Source organism: Ahaetulla prasina, chromosome 1 (assembly GCF_028640845.1).
Source record: "Ahaetulla prasina isolate Xishuangbanna chromosome 1, ASM2864084v1, whole genome shotgun sequence".
Classification (NCBI taxonomy): Eukaryota; Metazoa; Chordata; class Lepidosauria; order Squamata; family Colubridae; genus Ahaetulla; species Ahaetulla prasina.
In genome coordinates, this window is record NC_080539.1 from 360676587 (window position 1) to 360693904 (window position 17318).

The 17318-nt window shown below is 39.0% G+C and overlaps 1 protein-coding gene across 2 annotated transcripts in view; it reads left to right on the plus strand.

Annotated features, from left to right (window-relative positions):
* The first annotated feature begins 5980 nt into the window (after positions 1 to 5980).
* PTBP1 (polypyrimidine tract binding protein 1) overlaps positions 5981 to 17318 on the plus strand; it is a 34634-nt gene continuing 23296 nt past the window's right edge. The window contains exons 1-2 of one of the 2 annotated variants that reach the window (XM_058163308.1): positions 5981 to 6107; positions 11825 to 11855. In XM_058163308.1, the coding sequence (XP_058019291.1) occupies positions 6100 to 6107; positions 11825 to 11855 (39 nt within the window). In that variant the 5' untranslated portion in view covers positions 5981 to 6099. The remainder of the gene's footprint in view (positions 6108 to 11824; positions 11856 to 17318) is intronic. The other variant, XM_058163309.1, reaches the window with a different exon arrangement.

Below are 17318 nucleotides of genomic sequence, written 5' to 3' on the forward strand. Positions count from 1 at the left end.
GTGCATAAGGCATCCCGGTCAAGGAAGGGGCGGCCACATGACCATGGAGACATCTTCGGACAGTGCTGGCTCTTCAGCTTCGAAACGGAGATGAGCACTGCCACCTAGAGTCAGGAATGATTAGCACATATGTGCAAGGGGAACCTTTACCTTTACCTTTAGATTATTGATTGCAATATGTTCTACCTGGGGTTGCCCTTGAAGATCATCTAGAACAGGGCTGTCAAACTCAAGACTCAGGAGCCGGATCCAGCCCATGGGGTACTTAGATCTGGCCCACAAGGCCACCCTGGAAACAGCGAAGGACCAGCCACGGTGACTCTGCCTATGAAAACAGAGCTTGGGAGGACCACGGGTAGCCCTCCAAAGCTCCGTTTTCGCTGGCAGAGGGTTGCAGGAAGCCATGGCAGCCGAAAATGGAGCTTGACTGGCAGAGCACTCAGGTCACCACAGGTGCCCCCGACATGAGTGACATCGAGCTGCCCCCCCCAAGGTCAAACACAACCTTGATCCGGCCCTCACTGAAATTGAGTTTGACACCCCTGATCTAGAAGCGACAGCTGGTTCAAAATCCAGCAGTGCAAGCAGTAAGGGTAACTTCTTCCTACACCCGTTTGTCATGGTGAGGCAGCTATCTGGCTTCCAGGCGCTGATCGTTATATAAAACTCTTCATGGCATAGAGCCTGGTTAGCTTAGGGTTCCCTGATCTCCCATTGAATCTTTGTGCTGAGTTCATTCAGACAGAATGGCTATGCTCCTGATCTGCTCAAATTAAAGCAGGCCATCTTATGGGACTCAAAAAGCACACCTTCTCTGCTGCTTCTACTGCCTTCTGGGACAACCACCCCAGAAATATAGATGATTAAAAATTTAGCTTTGTTCCTAGGCCTGGAGTTAATATATTATACGTTAATGGGGATCCTGTTATGTTTTTATTGTCATTGTTGTTTATAGTCCAGGCTGTTTTATGTTTTATATCCCTTTAACTGTTTTAATTGTGTATTTGGATTGTGTAAGCTGCCCAGAGTCTATTAGAATAGCCAGCATTTAAATACATTTAATGAAACAAATCTATACATCCATGCATACATCTCCCTCCATATTCCTTCGCTCAGGGAAGGCCATCTTCAAGGATCACAGCCAACTCGGTGGCTGACTCCCCTTATGGAACAGCATTTCTCCAGAAAATTCCTATTCTGTTGACTCTCAGGAAAGGAATTAAAATGTGGTTTTCCAGCAGGCACTGGGAGCAAAATGTTGTGATATTTTTTCCCTTGGACAGTAGAATTTGTCTGCTAAATTATGTTCCCAGTAGTGTGTGTTATAGGTTGTTGCTAACATGTTTCAATATTATATTTTTATATTTTAACTTAACTTAGGAACAGTGGAACATATGCCACAGAAACGTTTGCAAATGGAACAGCTTGTAAATCCATTAAACTGAAATAAAATTAAATATTTCTCATTCTAGATTGTACGGTCACACAGTAACATTAATGAGCTGTTTGCTGCTTATGGAACTTACTGACACAATATGTGGTTGTATGCATTGCTTAGCACCTTTAAACACCTTAGGATCAGATAAATTAACGGAACACACAGAGTTTTCAGTCTCTATTTGTTAAACAAGACCTCCATATTTTATAAAAATCTCTGTCTGAATACTAAGCAATGGGAAGCAGAGGGACCAAAGGAACAATTGTTTATTTCTTCCCCTAGTCACAGATTTCCTAGAATTGTTCTTCCATTTTCAGCAAAATAGTTTTGCACAATTCACGTTAACAGCAGGATCTAGATTTCTTGTATAAATTTAGTGCTTTAGGTGTTTCTCAACCTAAACAACTTTAAGATGTGTGGACCTCAGCTCCCAAAATTCTCCAGCCTATGCCTGGACTAGGGAAATTCTGGAAGCTGAAGTCCACATGTCTTAAAATTGCTGAAGCTGAGAAATATTGCTTTAGGTGCTGTACAGAGAGGATGCTGATCAAACATTTACTAGTTAAAGAGGAAAAGCTATTTAATTTTATCCCAAGTGGTGGGAGTTAGACTGACAGTGAAATGAAATCGCTCCTCAATGAAACTCAATATTGTGAAGTAATATAATAGCATGTGTTATTTTGCTCCTACACACAATTTATTGACATCTGGCAAACTGGAGACAGAACAACTCAGCTGAAATGAAGGTGCAGAAAACTGAACTATAGGCTTCATTCTCTCATATCTTTTACCCTATTTAAGGTTAACAATACCACACTGCTATCTTATCTACATTTTCCTGAGAATAAACCTTACTTCAGGCATTCCATGGGCAAGTTTAACTTTGTACTGTAGGGCTCAGTGACAACAAAGGAACCTGCCAAGAATTCCTATTAATGGTAGCCCATTTTGTTTAATGCTAGGGCTTCTCTGGACTGGGTGGCCACCAGAATGCCTCGATCTGAGGATCACTTGTCCTGAAGAGCCACACAAAATGGCTGCTCAACTATTTTGATATCTTGAAGAAAGCAGACCCGGAAGGCACCTGATCTAGAGAGGTGTCCCAAGACCTTGTTCTGAATAACACATAGAATGAGGCACTTGAACTACTAGTGAGTTAGGAAGGTCCTGGCTAAGGGGTTGATTCTTTTCTTTACCCTTTCTGGCCTGCTGGCTAAGGTGTTATGTCTTAACATTCTGGCTGGCCCTTGGTGGTTTTGATCGAATCACACCATTTTTGTGAAAATTCTTCCCTGATTAGAGCACCAGTGAAGAGAATCTCTTTGAAGTATTCTAACCAACTGCAATATTTCAGCTGAACACGATGGCAGAGTAAAGTTGTCTTATGTATTTTTGTTGCCACTTATTGGTCATTTGGATTTTTGCAGCTTAGATCTGGTAGCCCATTTCTAATGCTATCTTCTAATGTTTCATCCATCCATCTGGGCAATAAGTGGAGCACGGTAATTACCAGGAACCTAGTACCTTGTTCATTCTGGTATTTATTCCTTTTTATGATGATGAACAGGAGGAAAAAAATCTTTGGTGGGGGCAGCAGGACTCATCCGTTCTCTGGAGGCAGGAACTCAAAACACCCTATCCAACAGCAACACTTCAATATCCTCAGCTTAGCATTTGTTCTGGAGGAGCAACTACGAAACAAGTTAATTGGCTCCACTGTGGTCAAAGTCTAGTGCACAGGACTGCCATTCCAGGCTCAAAGACGACACAGAGAAATCTAATTGAGTCCAATTGCTTACACTTACGGACAGAAAATTGCCAAACTAACGGTATAACTAGCATACTAAAGAGCAGATACATCACCCTGCCAACAAAAGTGTATATAGTCAAGGCTATGGTTTTCTCAGTTGCAATGTATGGCTGTGAAAGTTGGACCATAATTTATTTATTTATTTATTTATTTATTCGTACTTTTATACCGCCCTATCTCCCTAGGGACTCAGGGCGGTGTACAGCCATATAAAAACACATAAATATACAAAGTAAAACATTCATCTAAAAAACTTATTATATAGGCCAAAATTTAAAATAGACATATAAACAATAAAACCCAATTTAAAACCAAATCTAAAATTTAGACATTTAAAATTTTTAAAAATTTTAAAAAATCTAGTCCAGTCCTGCGCAAATAAATAGATGTGTCTTGAGCTTAAGAAAGGCTGAGCCTCAAAGAATTGAGGCCTTTGAACTCTGGTGCTGGAGAAGACTCCTGCGAGTCCCTTGGACTGCAAGGGGATCAAAACGATCAGTCCTAGAGGAGATAAACCCTGACTGCTCTTTAGAAGGCCAGATCCTGAAGATGAAACTGAAATACTTTGGCCACCTAATGAGAAGGAAGGACTCATTGGAGAAGAGCCTAATGCTGGGAAGGATTGAGGGCAAAAGAAGAATGGGACGGCAGAAAACAAGGTGGCTGGATGGAGTCACTGAAGCAGTTGGCATCAACTTAAATGAACTCCAGAGGATGGTAGAGGACAGGAAGGCCTGGAAGAACATTGTGGGTCGCGATGGGTCGGACACAACTTCGCAATTAACAACAACAACAAAATGGTATAACTTTCTTACCTACTAGATATATCCTGAGATATGGCTATAACTGAACCTCATCCCCCCCCTCCCCTGGGACTGCACAGTCTCTTAATTTGGGCTTCTCTATTGCCTGGGAAAGCTCTGTGATGCCAAGACTCCCACTCCAGTGTTTCTCCAGGTGCACATTTCACCATAAGTAATGATCTCTACTGTAGTCAGCACACAGTCTCTGTGTTTTAGGTAACTTAGTGTGATATGTAAATCCTTTCAGAGCATTTTCTGTGCATTGTTCACAATCCAAATCCAACATGTATTTTTCTAAGATACAGAGTTGGAAGGTCATCTAGTCCAACCCGCTCCCAAGCAGACGATACACCATTTCTGACAGATGGCAGTCCAGTCTCTTCTTGAAAGGTTCCCGTGATGAAGCTCCCACAGGTGATAATGATGACTAGATTTGTTAAAGGCCATCCAACCCCAAGACTTACAACCCCAAAATAGGGTAGAGCAACATACAGCAATACAGAACAGCTAAAGTATTAGTTTGGATAACAACATCGACACAACTAAAAAACCAAAGACTGACTGATTGAAGCATTGATTGAACTGGCTTTCTAATAAGCAAGGAGAGTTACAGCCAGTGGTGGGATTCCGCCAGTTCGCACCACTTTGGGTGTTTGTTGTTGTTAACTTTCTGAGTAGTTTGGTGAACTGGTTGTTGGAAGAAATCATTAGGGCAGAGAACCGGTTGTTAAATTATTTGAATCCCACCACTGGTTACAGCCACCTATAATTCCAGGATAAGGTGTTCCATCAAGTCAGAACCATCATCAAGACTGGCCTGTTGATCGAGGCCACCAAGCCTAGGAGAATACATGCTAATTATATATTCTTTTGTATATTTCTCTTTTGTGTAAGCCAAGAATGGGCAGCTTGTAGACAGTAGAAGGAGCCATGGCTAGGGGTTGGCACAAATTGTGGTCTGGGGTAGAGTGCGGTTTAAAGACATATAACTAAGTAACTTTTAAAAAAAACTACCAAGAAGGACGACATATCACAAAGAGTCTTACAAAAAAGTCAAATTTTAAGTCACTGGGGACAAAACGGCTTTGAATTCTCCAGAAAGAGAATAAAAGGGACGACATGTGCTGGTTTCAAATATATTTATTTATTTATTTTATTTTGTCAAACACAACAATATATGTAAGTATAAGCTTGAAATAACCACACAAATTGAATGCAACCAAAGGGAACATTAGGACAGGGACGGTAGGCATGCTGGTGCTCTTATGCACGACCTCTTAGGAATGGGGTGAGGTCAACAGTAGACAGTTTTTGGTTAAAGTTCTGGGGATTTTGGGATGAGACCACGGAGTGCATTCCATATATTAATGTAGATACTATATAAATTCTTTTCAATGAAAAACGAGCTCGAAGAACAATCAACGAATCTAGCAAACTGCGCTACAATCACCGTCTTTCTGTTCTTCCTCAACTTGCCCGGCCAACTTTTTAAAGATTTCCCCGGCGGAGTCTGGTTCTGCCATCTTTCAAAAGAGCCGCCACGGCTTCAACCCCTGGCTTTCCAACTATGGCCGTCTCGAGAGCAAGTCGCCCTCTGGATTAATTTGCCCGTAGCCACAATGGCGGTCGGGACAGACCTGGTTCAAACAGCGGAGGGAACAAAAAATAATAATAAAAAAATCCCAACCCTCCCACCTCTTTTAAGATGGCCGCTCCCCGTCTTCACCGCCAGAGCTCAAGAAGGCCCCGCGAATCCCACAGCGGACAATCCAGCCGCGAGCCGGAGTCCAACTTCGCTCCAGTCGCTTAGTTTCCACCAATGAGAAATCCTAGTCGGCTCGCGCTGGGCCGAAACGGCGAGGTTCCGTTGCCTGCCCCTTCCAAGCGACAGGCCAAGCAGCCAATCAGTTTTCAGCGTCGGGAAGGAGTCGAGGGCGGAGCCTTTTCGAGCCGCCATTTTGTGAGTCTATATAACACGTAGCCGTTGAATCCGCTCCTGCTACTCCGGCGCCTGCACTCCGCTTCCCTTCGGGTTGCCTTCGTGTGCCATGGACGGGTAAGCGATAACGAGGACTAGGGGTGGGATGGCGTCACTTGTGAGGCGATATTGTTTCCGGAGTGGCTCCCAGCTCACCTGGCCGTGTGGCATAACTGAGGCGAGGGAGCGGCCGCTCTCCGCCCGGCGTGAGAGAAATCGCCGGACGCGGGCGTGTAAAGGGAAGGCGGAAACTAGGCCACTCGCACCATGGCAAAAACTTTGGCCGAGTTCTGGAAACAGAATTGAAGAGACTCGGGGATACACGTACAGCCGTCCCACGATAGCACCCCCCCCCTCTCTTCCCTCTACCGGAATTTGCCCTCCCTTTTTAAAAAAAAAAAGTTCTGCGCCGCCATCGTTTCCCCCCTCCCCCCCTTTTCCTCGCTAGCGGGCTGCGCGCGCACGCTCCCGACCCTCCCTCGGACGTTCTAAAAACCTTCCACCACCGCTACCCTCGCGCGCGCGCCCCCCTCTTCCCGCGGTCGCGACCTAAATCCGGATGCCCGATATTCTGCGCCTCGAGTTCTGTCTTGCTGCCCTTTTCCGCCTACCGTTTCCGGCACATGGTTCGTGGTTTTTCCACCAACCTGGTCTCCCCCCCCCCCCCACCTCCCACTCCGGTTGCTCTATAATTCACAGGAATGTGCTCGGGGGTGGGTGGGGGGGAAAGCTCGTGTAGTTTTAGATGTGGGGTGTGCCGGGTTGGAGTAACTGTTTTGCTCCCATATTCTCCTTTACTTCCTGCGCTTTTACTCAAAGTCCCAAATGCGGCCGGGCGTCCTCACCCCTTTCCCTCGCTTCTCTTATTTTTTTTTTAAATTAACTCTCAAGATAGTTCCTGCTGGCTTCGGCTGCCTCGTGCTCCTGTTCTGGCCACGCCCCCTTCCGACATTTGGCCGCCTTCCGTCGCCCGGATATTAATTAGCCCAAAGGGCTTTTCTTTTTTGCCTCCGCCCTAATCCCACTCTTGCTTCTCTAACGTCTTAAAAGACAAAATTATTTCGGAGAGGGGAAGAGCATTAAAGAAAATAAAAGGTATAGTCCCTTTTTACGCGGTTTATATATGCTGAACGATGACCCCCCAAAAAGTTGGAGGCATCTAAGAAAAGTTAAAATACGTTTGGGATTTTTTTTTTTTTAAAAAAATGGTGGGATGATCTCTGAGATGGACACAGTTGGGAAGATCCGTTTAGCTTAAAAGGGTAAGAGTTGTGGAGGGGAAGATAAACGATTTGGGGGAGAGAAAGAGAAATTTAATAAGCCTTTCTAGTTGCCTCTGAATGTTCAGTTGTAATGCAATTCCGGATGATGTGATGATCTGTGTTCAAAGTAGGCTCTTTCATCTAATTGGTTTCACACCCATCTTTTAAAAATCAAAGTTACATTTGAATCCTAGGTACTTTGCCTTCATTTGTCTTGTTTCAAATATTTTCTAAAAGTGAAACCTACTAGTGTCCTTCTCATTAAGCCCTAAGGATTGTAATATGACAGATCTGCAGTGTAGCCTTCAAGTTTACAGTTCATTTAAAAAATGAAAGTCTTGAAAGTAAGAAAAGCAGGGAAGCAGCTTCACATATAGTTTGTGCTATTAAGACCAGCTCAGGTATAAATAGCTAATGAATCATTATCCAGCAGGTAATAACTGCAGAAACCCAAAAGCAAATGGAATCAACAAATATTGAATTTTTTAAAAACCCTTTCTGACCCCATAGTAGAATATTTTAAAGAGGCCTGTAGGACACCTGGAAAACTATAAGCTGGGTAGTTCTAAGGCTAAACAAACTGTTAGTAATGAAAAGAAAAATAACTAAACAAAGTGAACAAATATCAATTCCATAAGGATAAACTTTGTTCCATTATTTGAATGTGTCACAACTTTGTTCCATTATTTGAACATGTCAGCAACACTTTTCAATATGCTGTAGTTGGATTTTCACAAAGTCTTTGATGAAGTTCTTCATTAAGGGCTCTTGAGTAAACGTAGTGGTCATGAGATAAAAGCCTGTTTTTGAAGGCAGGAATGAAGGAAATAAGATGTGTTGATTGTGGTAGGCAAAAAGAGCTCAGTGTTTAGATTGGTGCTTTTTAACCTTCATAAATTATCTTAATATAGGAGCAAAAGCTTGTTCGTAAATTGTTTGTAAAGCTAGCAACCCAAATTCATAAATAACGCTAAATAATCTGGATGATAGGAACCAATTTTTATTGTAAATATATATTTTTTATTTGGTGAATTGTCAACCAAATGACAGATAGTTTAAGTATTTAAGGGTAAAATTTAGAGAGTAAAATAGTGTTCACTGAGGGAGAAAAATCACATATATAATGAATTGTCTAAGAAACTAAAGTTTTGGGTTTATGGTAGATAGCTCAATAAATAAAACTGGCAGCTGTGTAAAAGATTAATGCTAGCAATGTCAAAGGGATTGAAAATAAAAAATGCCAACATTGTAGTGTCTTTTTAAGTTTAGTTCTCTTTTGTTCTTATTACTGTTAAAAATAGGAAAAAGCATAGAACACAACTACAATGATCAATGGATTTGAACATGATTAAATAAATAAATAAATAAATAAATAAATGTTTCCTATAAGGAAAAAAAATACTTGCTTGCATGAGAAAAAACAAGTTAGTGGAAACATGATCCAGGTTTTTAAAAGCAAGCATGACATAGAAGTTTTTCTTTTTATTCTCAAAAATTAGAACTAATTGGAAAAAGTTTTGGAATAGATAAAAAGATAATGCTTTACATAGAATATATAGAAATGATTATCATCTGATGATGGTTGTTGCCTGGGAATGGTTGAAAGGAGATTAGATAAATTACAGGATTGTTCAAGGGATATTAATCTTGATACGCCATGCTACTTTGTTACCATATTATCTTGGATGCAACATTCTTCTAAATCAAATTTCAGGGAAACCACAATTGGATGGGAATATGTCTTCATCTCCTAATGTAAATATTTCTTTGGCTTTATTGTAAAATAAAAGAAGCTAATCCATCAAGACTATTCTGATATTCTTGCAAATACTCTGGTTTTGCTTCTGTTCTTTATTTACTCCATACTGGTAACTGAGTTCAAAATCTAGACTTGAAATATATTTAGAAAGTGTGATCTTCTTTGCTGTTGATATCTTTAAACAAGGTCTTTAAAGCTATTTCATAGAATAATAATTTTCCCCCTTTCTTGATGATTTTATTACATTTTATGCTTGAAGTTATAGCCTTTTATCTTCCTTTTTGTGGATGTGGTCAGAACTGTATCTTAGAAATACATTCTCATCATGTCATCAACCTTCAGAAGAGAGGGCAAGTGATAAAATGCAGATGACTGCAAAAATCCACTTACCAACTCATGTAAGATATTGAGATGCAATTATAAAAGAGTGACCTTTTGTTTTGATGTCATACTATATGTTCTGTCATTTTAGTGTCACTTTCACTAGTTGTAGAAACTGTTCTACATCCATCCCATTTTTCATATATCAGACATTTGTTATTTTTAACTGTTCATTGTGAACCTGGTCAAGTTTTTAAATTCAGTAGAATGTTTTTGTTTGGTGACTTGACAAGCTGGACAAAAGTTAAAACTCTGAATGATGGATATTATGTGTAGATATGGTAATTGGAGAAGAAGTACTGTACTTCAGTTTCTTCATTTGCAAAGAATAGTTACAGAAAAAGTTCCCTCCCTATAACTTTTCTCAATCCATTTTTGGAATCAAGTTGGCCAGTCTTCACTTTCTTAAAAAAAAGTTTAGCATGGCCAGTGTACTGTAATTCTTGCTTTATGGTCCTCTTAGAGTGGTTTTATTATGCCAAGAAAGGTTTTCACTTTTTTTCAGTTAATTGTAGATATTCTTGGTGAGAACTGCATCATTTCTTCCTTCTGAAAACTTAGAAGAATAAAAATTACATTTTGCATGAGACTGATACTCTGTGATGTCATCTTGTATAATGGCATTTGTATTATGTCACAGCATAAGAGTCGCTATTTTGGTATCACTGCCATTGTTACAGATACTACTGTGTGTTCAAATTTGGGTCTTATTTCAGATAACAGAACAAAATAAGAATTGGAAGGGACCTTAGAGGTCTTCTAGTCCAACCCTTTGCTCATGCAGGAGACCCAATACCATTTTAGATAAACGGTTGTCCAACATGTAACACTACATATTCTTCATTTTAGCTAATCTGTCAGGCCAATCATTGTCTCTGAAAGTATAAAAAATAATTTCTGCCATAATGAATTAGATGGTGACTACATTGCCAGATTGGCTTTTTATCTAAAGTTAGCTTCTGGAGCTAAATTGTAAGCTGATGCAGTAAACATTTTGGTGATTTAATAAAGGGATCACCAACCTTTGGTCTCTGGACTGGCACTGGGCTGTGGCATGCCAGAAACCAAGCCAGGCAGACAAGCGAAGTCGTATCCACTGGATGCAGGGAACACACAAAACCACACACCCTCCAATCTACAGAAAAACCTCCACGAAACCAGTCCCTGGTGACAAAAGTTTGGGGGCTGCTGACTTATTTTTTACATTATTATACCTTACACCTTATTTTTCAAAAAAAGCTATAGAAAAATGCGCTGATGATATGCAGTAGCTTGCAGTTGCTTTTGGTGGTGTTTCTGAAGGGATTCATCAGTCGTGAAAAGACTTAAATTTGTCAGACACCTTTGAATAATGGGCCGATGACTGTGGTTCATGTCCTGGTGAACATGAACCCCTCATCCATCTAACCTCTTATGAGCAGGAACTGTGGGAGATGAAAATCAAACATCTGAGAGATAACAATTATGTAGCATATATTACTGAGTTTAGTATCTGTAATGACCCAAGCTGATTAAAGCAAATAAAGCAGTTAGAGAACAATCATAACATTTCTTGAAAAAACTTAAAAGCCTTTTATGCAGCCTTTGTTCTTTTCCCATGTATTTCTTTGTCCTTGTGACTACTATTTCAGCGTCATTCATGGAAATTCTTATATGCAGTGCTAATGCTGGGAAAGGGGTGTGTAATATGTGCATGCAGGGGCAGTGTCAGCTCCCTTAGGGCTGCCCTAGCTGCCGAGAGAGTATAGGATGTGTTGAAACTGTTGTAGGCTCCAGAGTGAGGGCTGATGAGTTCATTAAATCCAGGATAAAAAAAAACCTTACTTGATGCATAAGATTTAAAACAAAGGGTGCAACCTTGTTATTTAGTCTTGAAAGTCAGGTTTTAGATGTAGTTATACATCTGCAGGAACAATTAACCTTGTGCTACCATAAAGCTTAATTTGATGTGGGAGGCATTATCATATTCAAAAGCCTACTTCTCTGAACTATATAGAGTTGGGTGGAGTACCTTTTTTCAAGTTAATAGAATTTGTTTCATTCAGTTTATCCTCTAACTTGTTTTAAGCATATGGAGATAAATGTCATATGGCTTTTACATATTGAAATGTATGTGCAATACTGTATATTTGGCTTGAATATAGTCTGACGTCTAATTGTATCACATTCTTAGGAAGAGCAGTTTTTGTGGTATTTGCAGTAATCTTATTGGGAGATAGGTATCTTCCTATAAATTAAATTTCTGATTACTTTTTGGTTCCAGCACTATTTTAAGCATACAGTGTCTGCTCGGAATTTCATATTTTAACTTCATTTCGCTTTGTTTTATTTCACATATCTTTGATGTATACATGTAAATCGACTAACTATGTAATCTTTTTCTTCTTTTATAGCATTGTCCAAGATATAACAGTTGGAACAAAGGTAGGTGTTTTTATTCCTCTCATTGTTTCAGCAACTACAAGTTGTAAAACCATTCTCACAAAACCAAGCTATTTTAAGACTTAGGTTTCTGAATGGCTTTGTTAATGAAATGAGATTGTAATTATCACATTGATATTGTCTAATGCTTTTTTTGAGAGGGGGTTGCTATATTCCAGGGGGACAGGTTCCATGAAGACCTCTTTGGAAGATTGCTAATACCACACAGACTTCTTTGGAAAGCAATTTCCCCTCTCATCCACTCTTCAGGACTGAAAAATTCAAAAAGAAAATAATTGCATTATTGTATGCAGAGTAATAGCGAAATTATAGAGGAACTTGCCAGAATTGTGTGAACTCTAGAATGCTTCAGGGATATTTGATGATATGCAAGAGGTCTTTGATAGATTAGTGCAAAGAAGGTAACTCAGTTTGATATTTTAAACAGTATTAGATCAGTTTTCTTTGTGGGAAATAATTTTTTTTAACTTTCAGGTTTCCTCAATGCTTATTGAGAAGTCTTTGTTGAAAGGACTGGTTCTTAATTAAAAACTAGTCAAACATCTTTGAATACAACAAAACATGACTATTCAGTCTGGATATTTTGGCCCTAGATTTATCACCGTTAATTATAGAGATGACAATGATGAGTAAACACACATCAGCGGTAATGAGAAATAGGTGTTCGGAGAATGCATCACATCGCTTGGCTATGAAACATTGCAGTCTTATTAATGTGTTGCTATCTATGAAATGTGAATCTTCTATTCAGCAAGATTTCCAATCAATTAAATTTATCAGAATTATATTCAAATTGGTAAGCAGGAAGGGAAGGTGATGTGATTAAAATCTGAATTGTGCAGAAAAAGAACTCTTAATTTTGAAAATTATGCTATACTGGTTATGTTGAAGACTGCTTGAAGTCTGAAATAGTTGAAATATTTGAGATGCCTCAGTTTTTTTGTATTTAAGATAGCTGTTTTTTAAGCTGTTGAAAGACTTGTTTTACCAAAAAAAAATATTTCTCAAGTGCTATTGTTGTTACACTATTGATAATCCAAGAAGTGAAATAAAAAATCCAAGAAGTGAAATAATAAACAACTTCAATTGCAGAGAAGAGCAGCAAAAATAAGGAATCTGAAGGCTAAATCATATAATGATCGACTAAGGGAACTACTTATATTTAGCCTAATGAAGAGAAAGTTTAGGGATGACATGATAGCCATCTTCCAATACTTGGAAGGGTTGTCACAGGGAAGAGGGTCTGATTTGTTCTCCAAAGCAGCTGAGGGCAGGACAAGGAACAATGGGTGTAAGTTCCTCAGAGGAAAATCCAAACTTCCTGGAACTAAGGAGAAATTTCCTGATTGAGCAATCATTGAACTAGCTTGCCTCCAGAGCGTTCCATTGCTGGAGATTTTCAAGAAAAGATTGGTCAACCATCTGAGATGGAGTAAGAACTCCTGCCTTGGGCAGGAGGTTGGACTAAAAGACCTTCCAGTCTTATGATTTTATGGTTCTCACCTAATATTTCGATAAAGTACTATATTATTATAAAATTGTGCCTCATATCAGCTTTAACTATGGAAAATATAGTTCGCTAACTTGGCATTAAATTTATGCCCTCATCGCATAAAGACTTGGAATACCTGTGTATTACTACAGAAGTAGTGCAGTGTAAATGTGCTTCATTACACACTGCCTTGACCTTGTTAGAGAACATTCACTCTGTCAGGCTAGATAGACCTACTGTTGTACAGAGACTAGGATCTTTGCCATGGAAACAGGGAATATGGCTTCAGGCCCCAAGCCAAGAATGTCAGTGGAGACATTCCAGGCCTAAATGTGCATCTTCAGTTCTATTACAAGCTGGCTTTTGATGGGCTTGCTGTAACAGGCTTTATCACATATGTGAGCCACATGTGTTGACAAAGAAATATTAACTAATGCTTCTCAGTTTGAAAATATGGAAAGCATGTGGAATATGCATCTTTGTCAGTTTTTTGCAAAATTTAACCCTTTAATTCATGAAATTCTTGTAGGAAGTAAATTATTGTCCTTGCTTTAAAAAATGGTTAATTCTAAAATGAGAAATGAGGTGTTAAGGGAAAAGACAAAAAGAAAGTTAAATCTAGGCTTAAACATTTGATTGCTGTATTCACATAACTGCTGGTGAATTGTGTTTTAGGGAGCCACTTTGTGCTAATTGGCTGGTGTTAATGAGGGTTTTAATTCTTGTTAGTCACCCCAACTTCATTTGTAAGGTGCGTAGCCATATAAATTTTACATAGATACATAAATGTGTGTGCATGTGTGCTATGCCCAAATATATGAACCGTTATGGCTTAATGTGGTGGGTTAGTTCACAAGAAATGCTGAATCAAATTATTCTAGCCTAAGTCAGTACTAAACCCAATTGTTGTATTGCAAATTAAGGAGCATTTAGAATCGTAGTTCTCATCCAGAATCTGAAGGGTTAAGGTTAAAACAAAATTTTTGTGTTTTAGATTCTGAAAAATGAAAATCATGATAACTATTCTGGCAGGAAATATTGGTTATCAGTGTGGAGAAAACAGTTTCTGAAAAGCTGTGCTAATCAATCAGCAATAAATGTTAAATTGGGTAGAGGTGGTCCTCGTTTCATAGTTGCCTCAGAGAGTGAACTTTTGCATTTACAGATGTGATGAAAAAATAACTTTGGCAACAGTTACAAACTCTACATGTCTGTAAAGCAAAGGAATGATAAGTAAGATCAAAAGAATAGTTGGGGTTTAACTTAGCAATTAGTTTTAAGTTGCAACTCTAAGAAGCAACTTAGAACTAAGGAGAAATTTCCTGACAGTTAGAACAATTAATAAGTGGAACGACTTGCCTGCAGAAGTTGTGAATGCTCCAACACTGGAAATTTTTAAGAAAATGTTGGATAATCATCTGAGATGGTGTAGGGTTTCCTGCCTGGGCAGGGGGTTGGACTAGAAGGCCTCCAAGGTCCCTTCCAACTCTGTTGTTGTTATTATTATTATTTCATTTAATAGCTGAGTTACCAGTCCCAACTGTGTTGCTAAACAAGGACTGTCTATCTTGTTTTAAATACAACAGCTAGGATCACATTTTTTGATAATTTAGTTTTCAAATCCCTGAAGATTAACAAGGATTGAAGAAAGGTATCTTTGTCTCAATAAGTGGCTAGGAGTAGATAAACCGGTATCAAGTCAATCCTCTAGTGAACAATAATTCTGATACTCCTGAAAATTTATTTATTTTTAAATCAATCTTTATAACCTAAACATATTTATGTGAACTTTCTATAATTAGACCAGGGCCAAGTGTTTGTGCTGGAGCCCTGCTGCTCCCTTGGGTTATTTTGGGGTGGGGTGTTGTCATAATTGAACCAATTTAAGGCTGAAATTAATGTTAATAGTTTCATTTGTAACTGCCAATCTTTTGATTCAAAGGTTCAGTGATGAGATAAGAGTTATCTCCACATCTATCTCTGTCTATCCTCTATCATATCAAAACAGACATCCTGTTTGGCCTCTAGCAGCACAATGCTTCCATTACCAACATTATCCAGTGGAACAGCTGGACATTTCAACTGAGAGACTTAACTAGACTAGACACAGTGCTATGTTGCATTTTATTTTGCCATAGTTTGCTGAATATTTTGTAGTCTGATTTGTACAAACTAAGTAAACTTTTAACTGTATAAACGTGCAGGAATATGTAAGCAAACTTAGTCAAGAGATTCATTGTTCCCTGTAATGAAATAAAATCATTAAAACCTGGTGTGGATGAGAATCTTGCAGTGCAATGCGCTTGTAAATGTTGGCAGCTGTAAACCTGGGTGTGGAGTTCTGTATCAGACAAGAAAGACTGCATAACTTTGATTATTCTGAGTTCAAGAACTCTGAGCCATTTGACAGCCACACCCTTCAGATCCATTCAGAGCAGAGGTTTATTTTATGACTAGTCTCTATAGTAACTGGAAAAAGTCTGAGAAGGCTAAGGAGGGTAATGCAGCAGAAGAGAGCTGTGCTTTTGAGCAGTCAAGAGACCTTTATGAAAGGTAGACAAAAATGGATTAACATCTGAGGGCCCAACAGGACCAACAGTTGAAGAGGTGGGGAAGGACTCCTATTGTCTTCCAGATTTGCTGAACAAAAATTGCAGAATTCCCAAGCACCAACAATAGTGATAAGGGTATTTGGAAGTTCCAATATATTATAAAGGGCATCAGTTCTATGGGTTAGCTAGAGTTAGTAGAGCACATAATTCAATCTAAAATCGTTGGAGGCAAGTTTTCTAATCTAATTCAAATATTTTGTGCCATAAAAAACAGGATATTTGAGTTGCTGAAAGATTTGAAAGAAGTACAACTAACCAGGATTCCTTTTGTGCCAGCATTGAAAATCTGAGCCCCCCCTTCCATCCCCAAAAATAGTTTTGAATAATAAAGGAGAGGTCCTTTCTGGTTTAAAAGGTGATTAAGTCATCTTGTTCCTCATAGCCAATGTGGCTGATAAAAAAAACAGCTTCATTGGGCATGGTTAACACTGAATTGGGAACCAAGAAATGGCGAGGATACAGACTTAGAGAAGAAATGGTGAGAGGGGAAATGTAGGAAGAAGGCAGTAAGAAATGGCTTCTGTATTTTTTACCCAGCATGATGTATCCATGAAGTCACATTGAGTTAAAGGAGGCTTCTTGTGTTCTTAAGTTGCAGAGGAAAGTTGTCATAAAATTAATTCATAATAGGATGGAGCAATTCTGTTATAATAGAAATATTTTTTTCTTGTGATTTTTTGCTTTAAAAACAAAATGATACTAAAATAAGTTTATATAAAATAATTTAGCCTAGGTTTTTATTAAAATTTTATTAAAATTAAAAAGTTTTTCTTTTTCACTGCAGTATGTAGTCTCGGGCCACTAAATGGTACCTATATGGACAGGTGCTTCTAGCTTATTTGTCCAGCTGTTCTGAAATGTTTTAAACTATCGCAAGCATTTAATAAATGTGTAAATCAGCACTTTTCTGTAATAACTAGGGGTATTCATGGAATGGAAACATAGTTTTGTTTTAAACTTGGAACAAATCACTGCATTCCATAAGTTCTGCTGGGGTCAGCCCTAGCTTGGCAGAACTGAAACCTGGATCATTTTCAGGAGTCAGATTAAAAAAAAATACAGACATTGCTGGTGTGCCCTGCACCCTTCCTCATCTGAGTTGTCTTCTGCATGTCCCAGGCTGGTGGCTCACCACCAATCCCCAAAATTTCCTAGCACTTGCTCTTTGTTTCCTTTTTTCAGCCAATGGTGAAAATTTCATTGCTGCATGCCTCACCTTCAATTTTCCCAGCACCTTCCCTGCCTCCCTCCTGAGGGAACAGCCAACAAAGATAACCCATTTTAATTCTGATTTCCTTTCAGAGATATAGGTAGTCTTGAATTACAGCCGTTTGTTTAGTG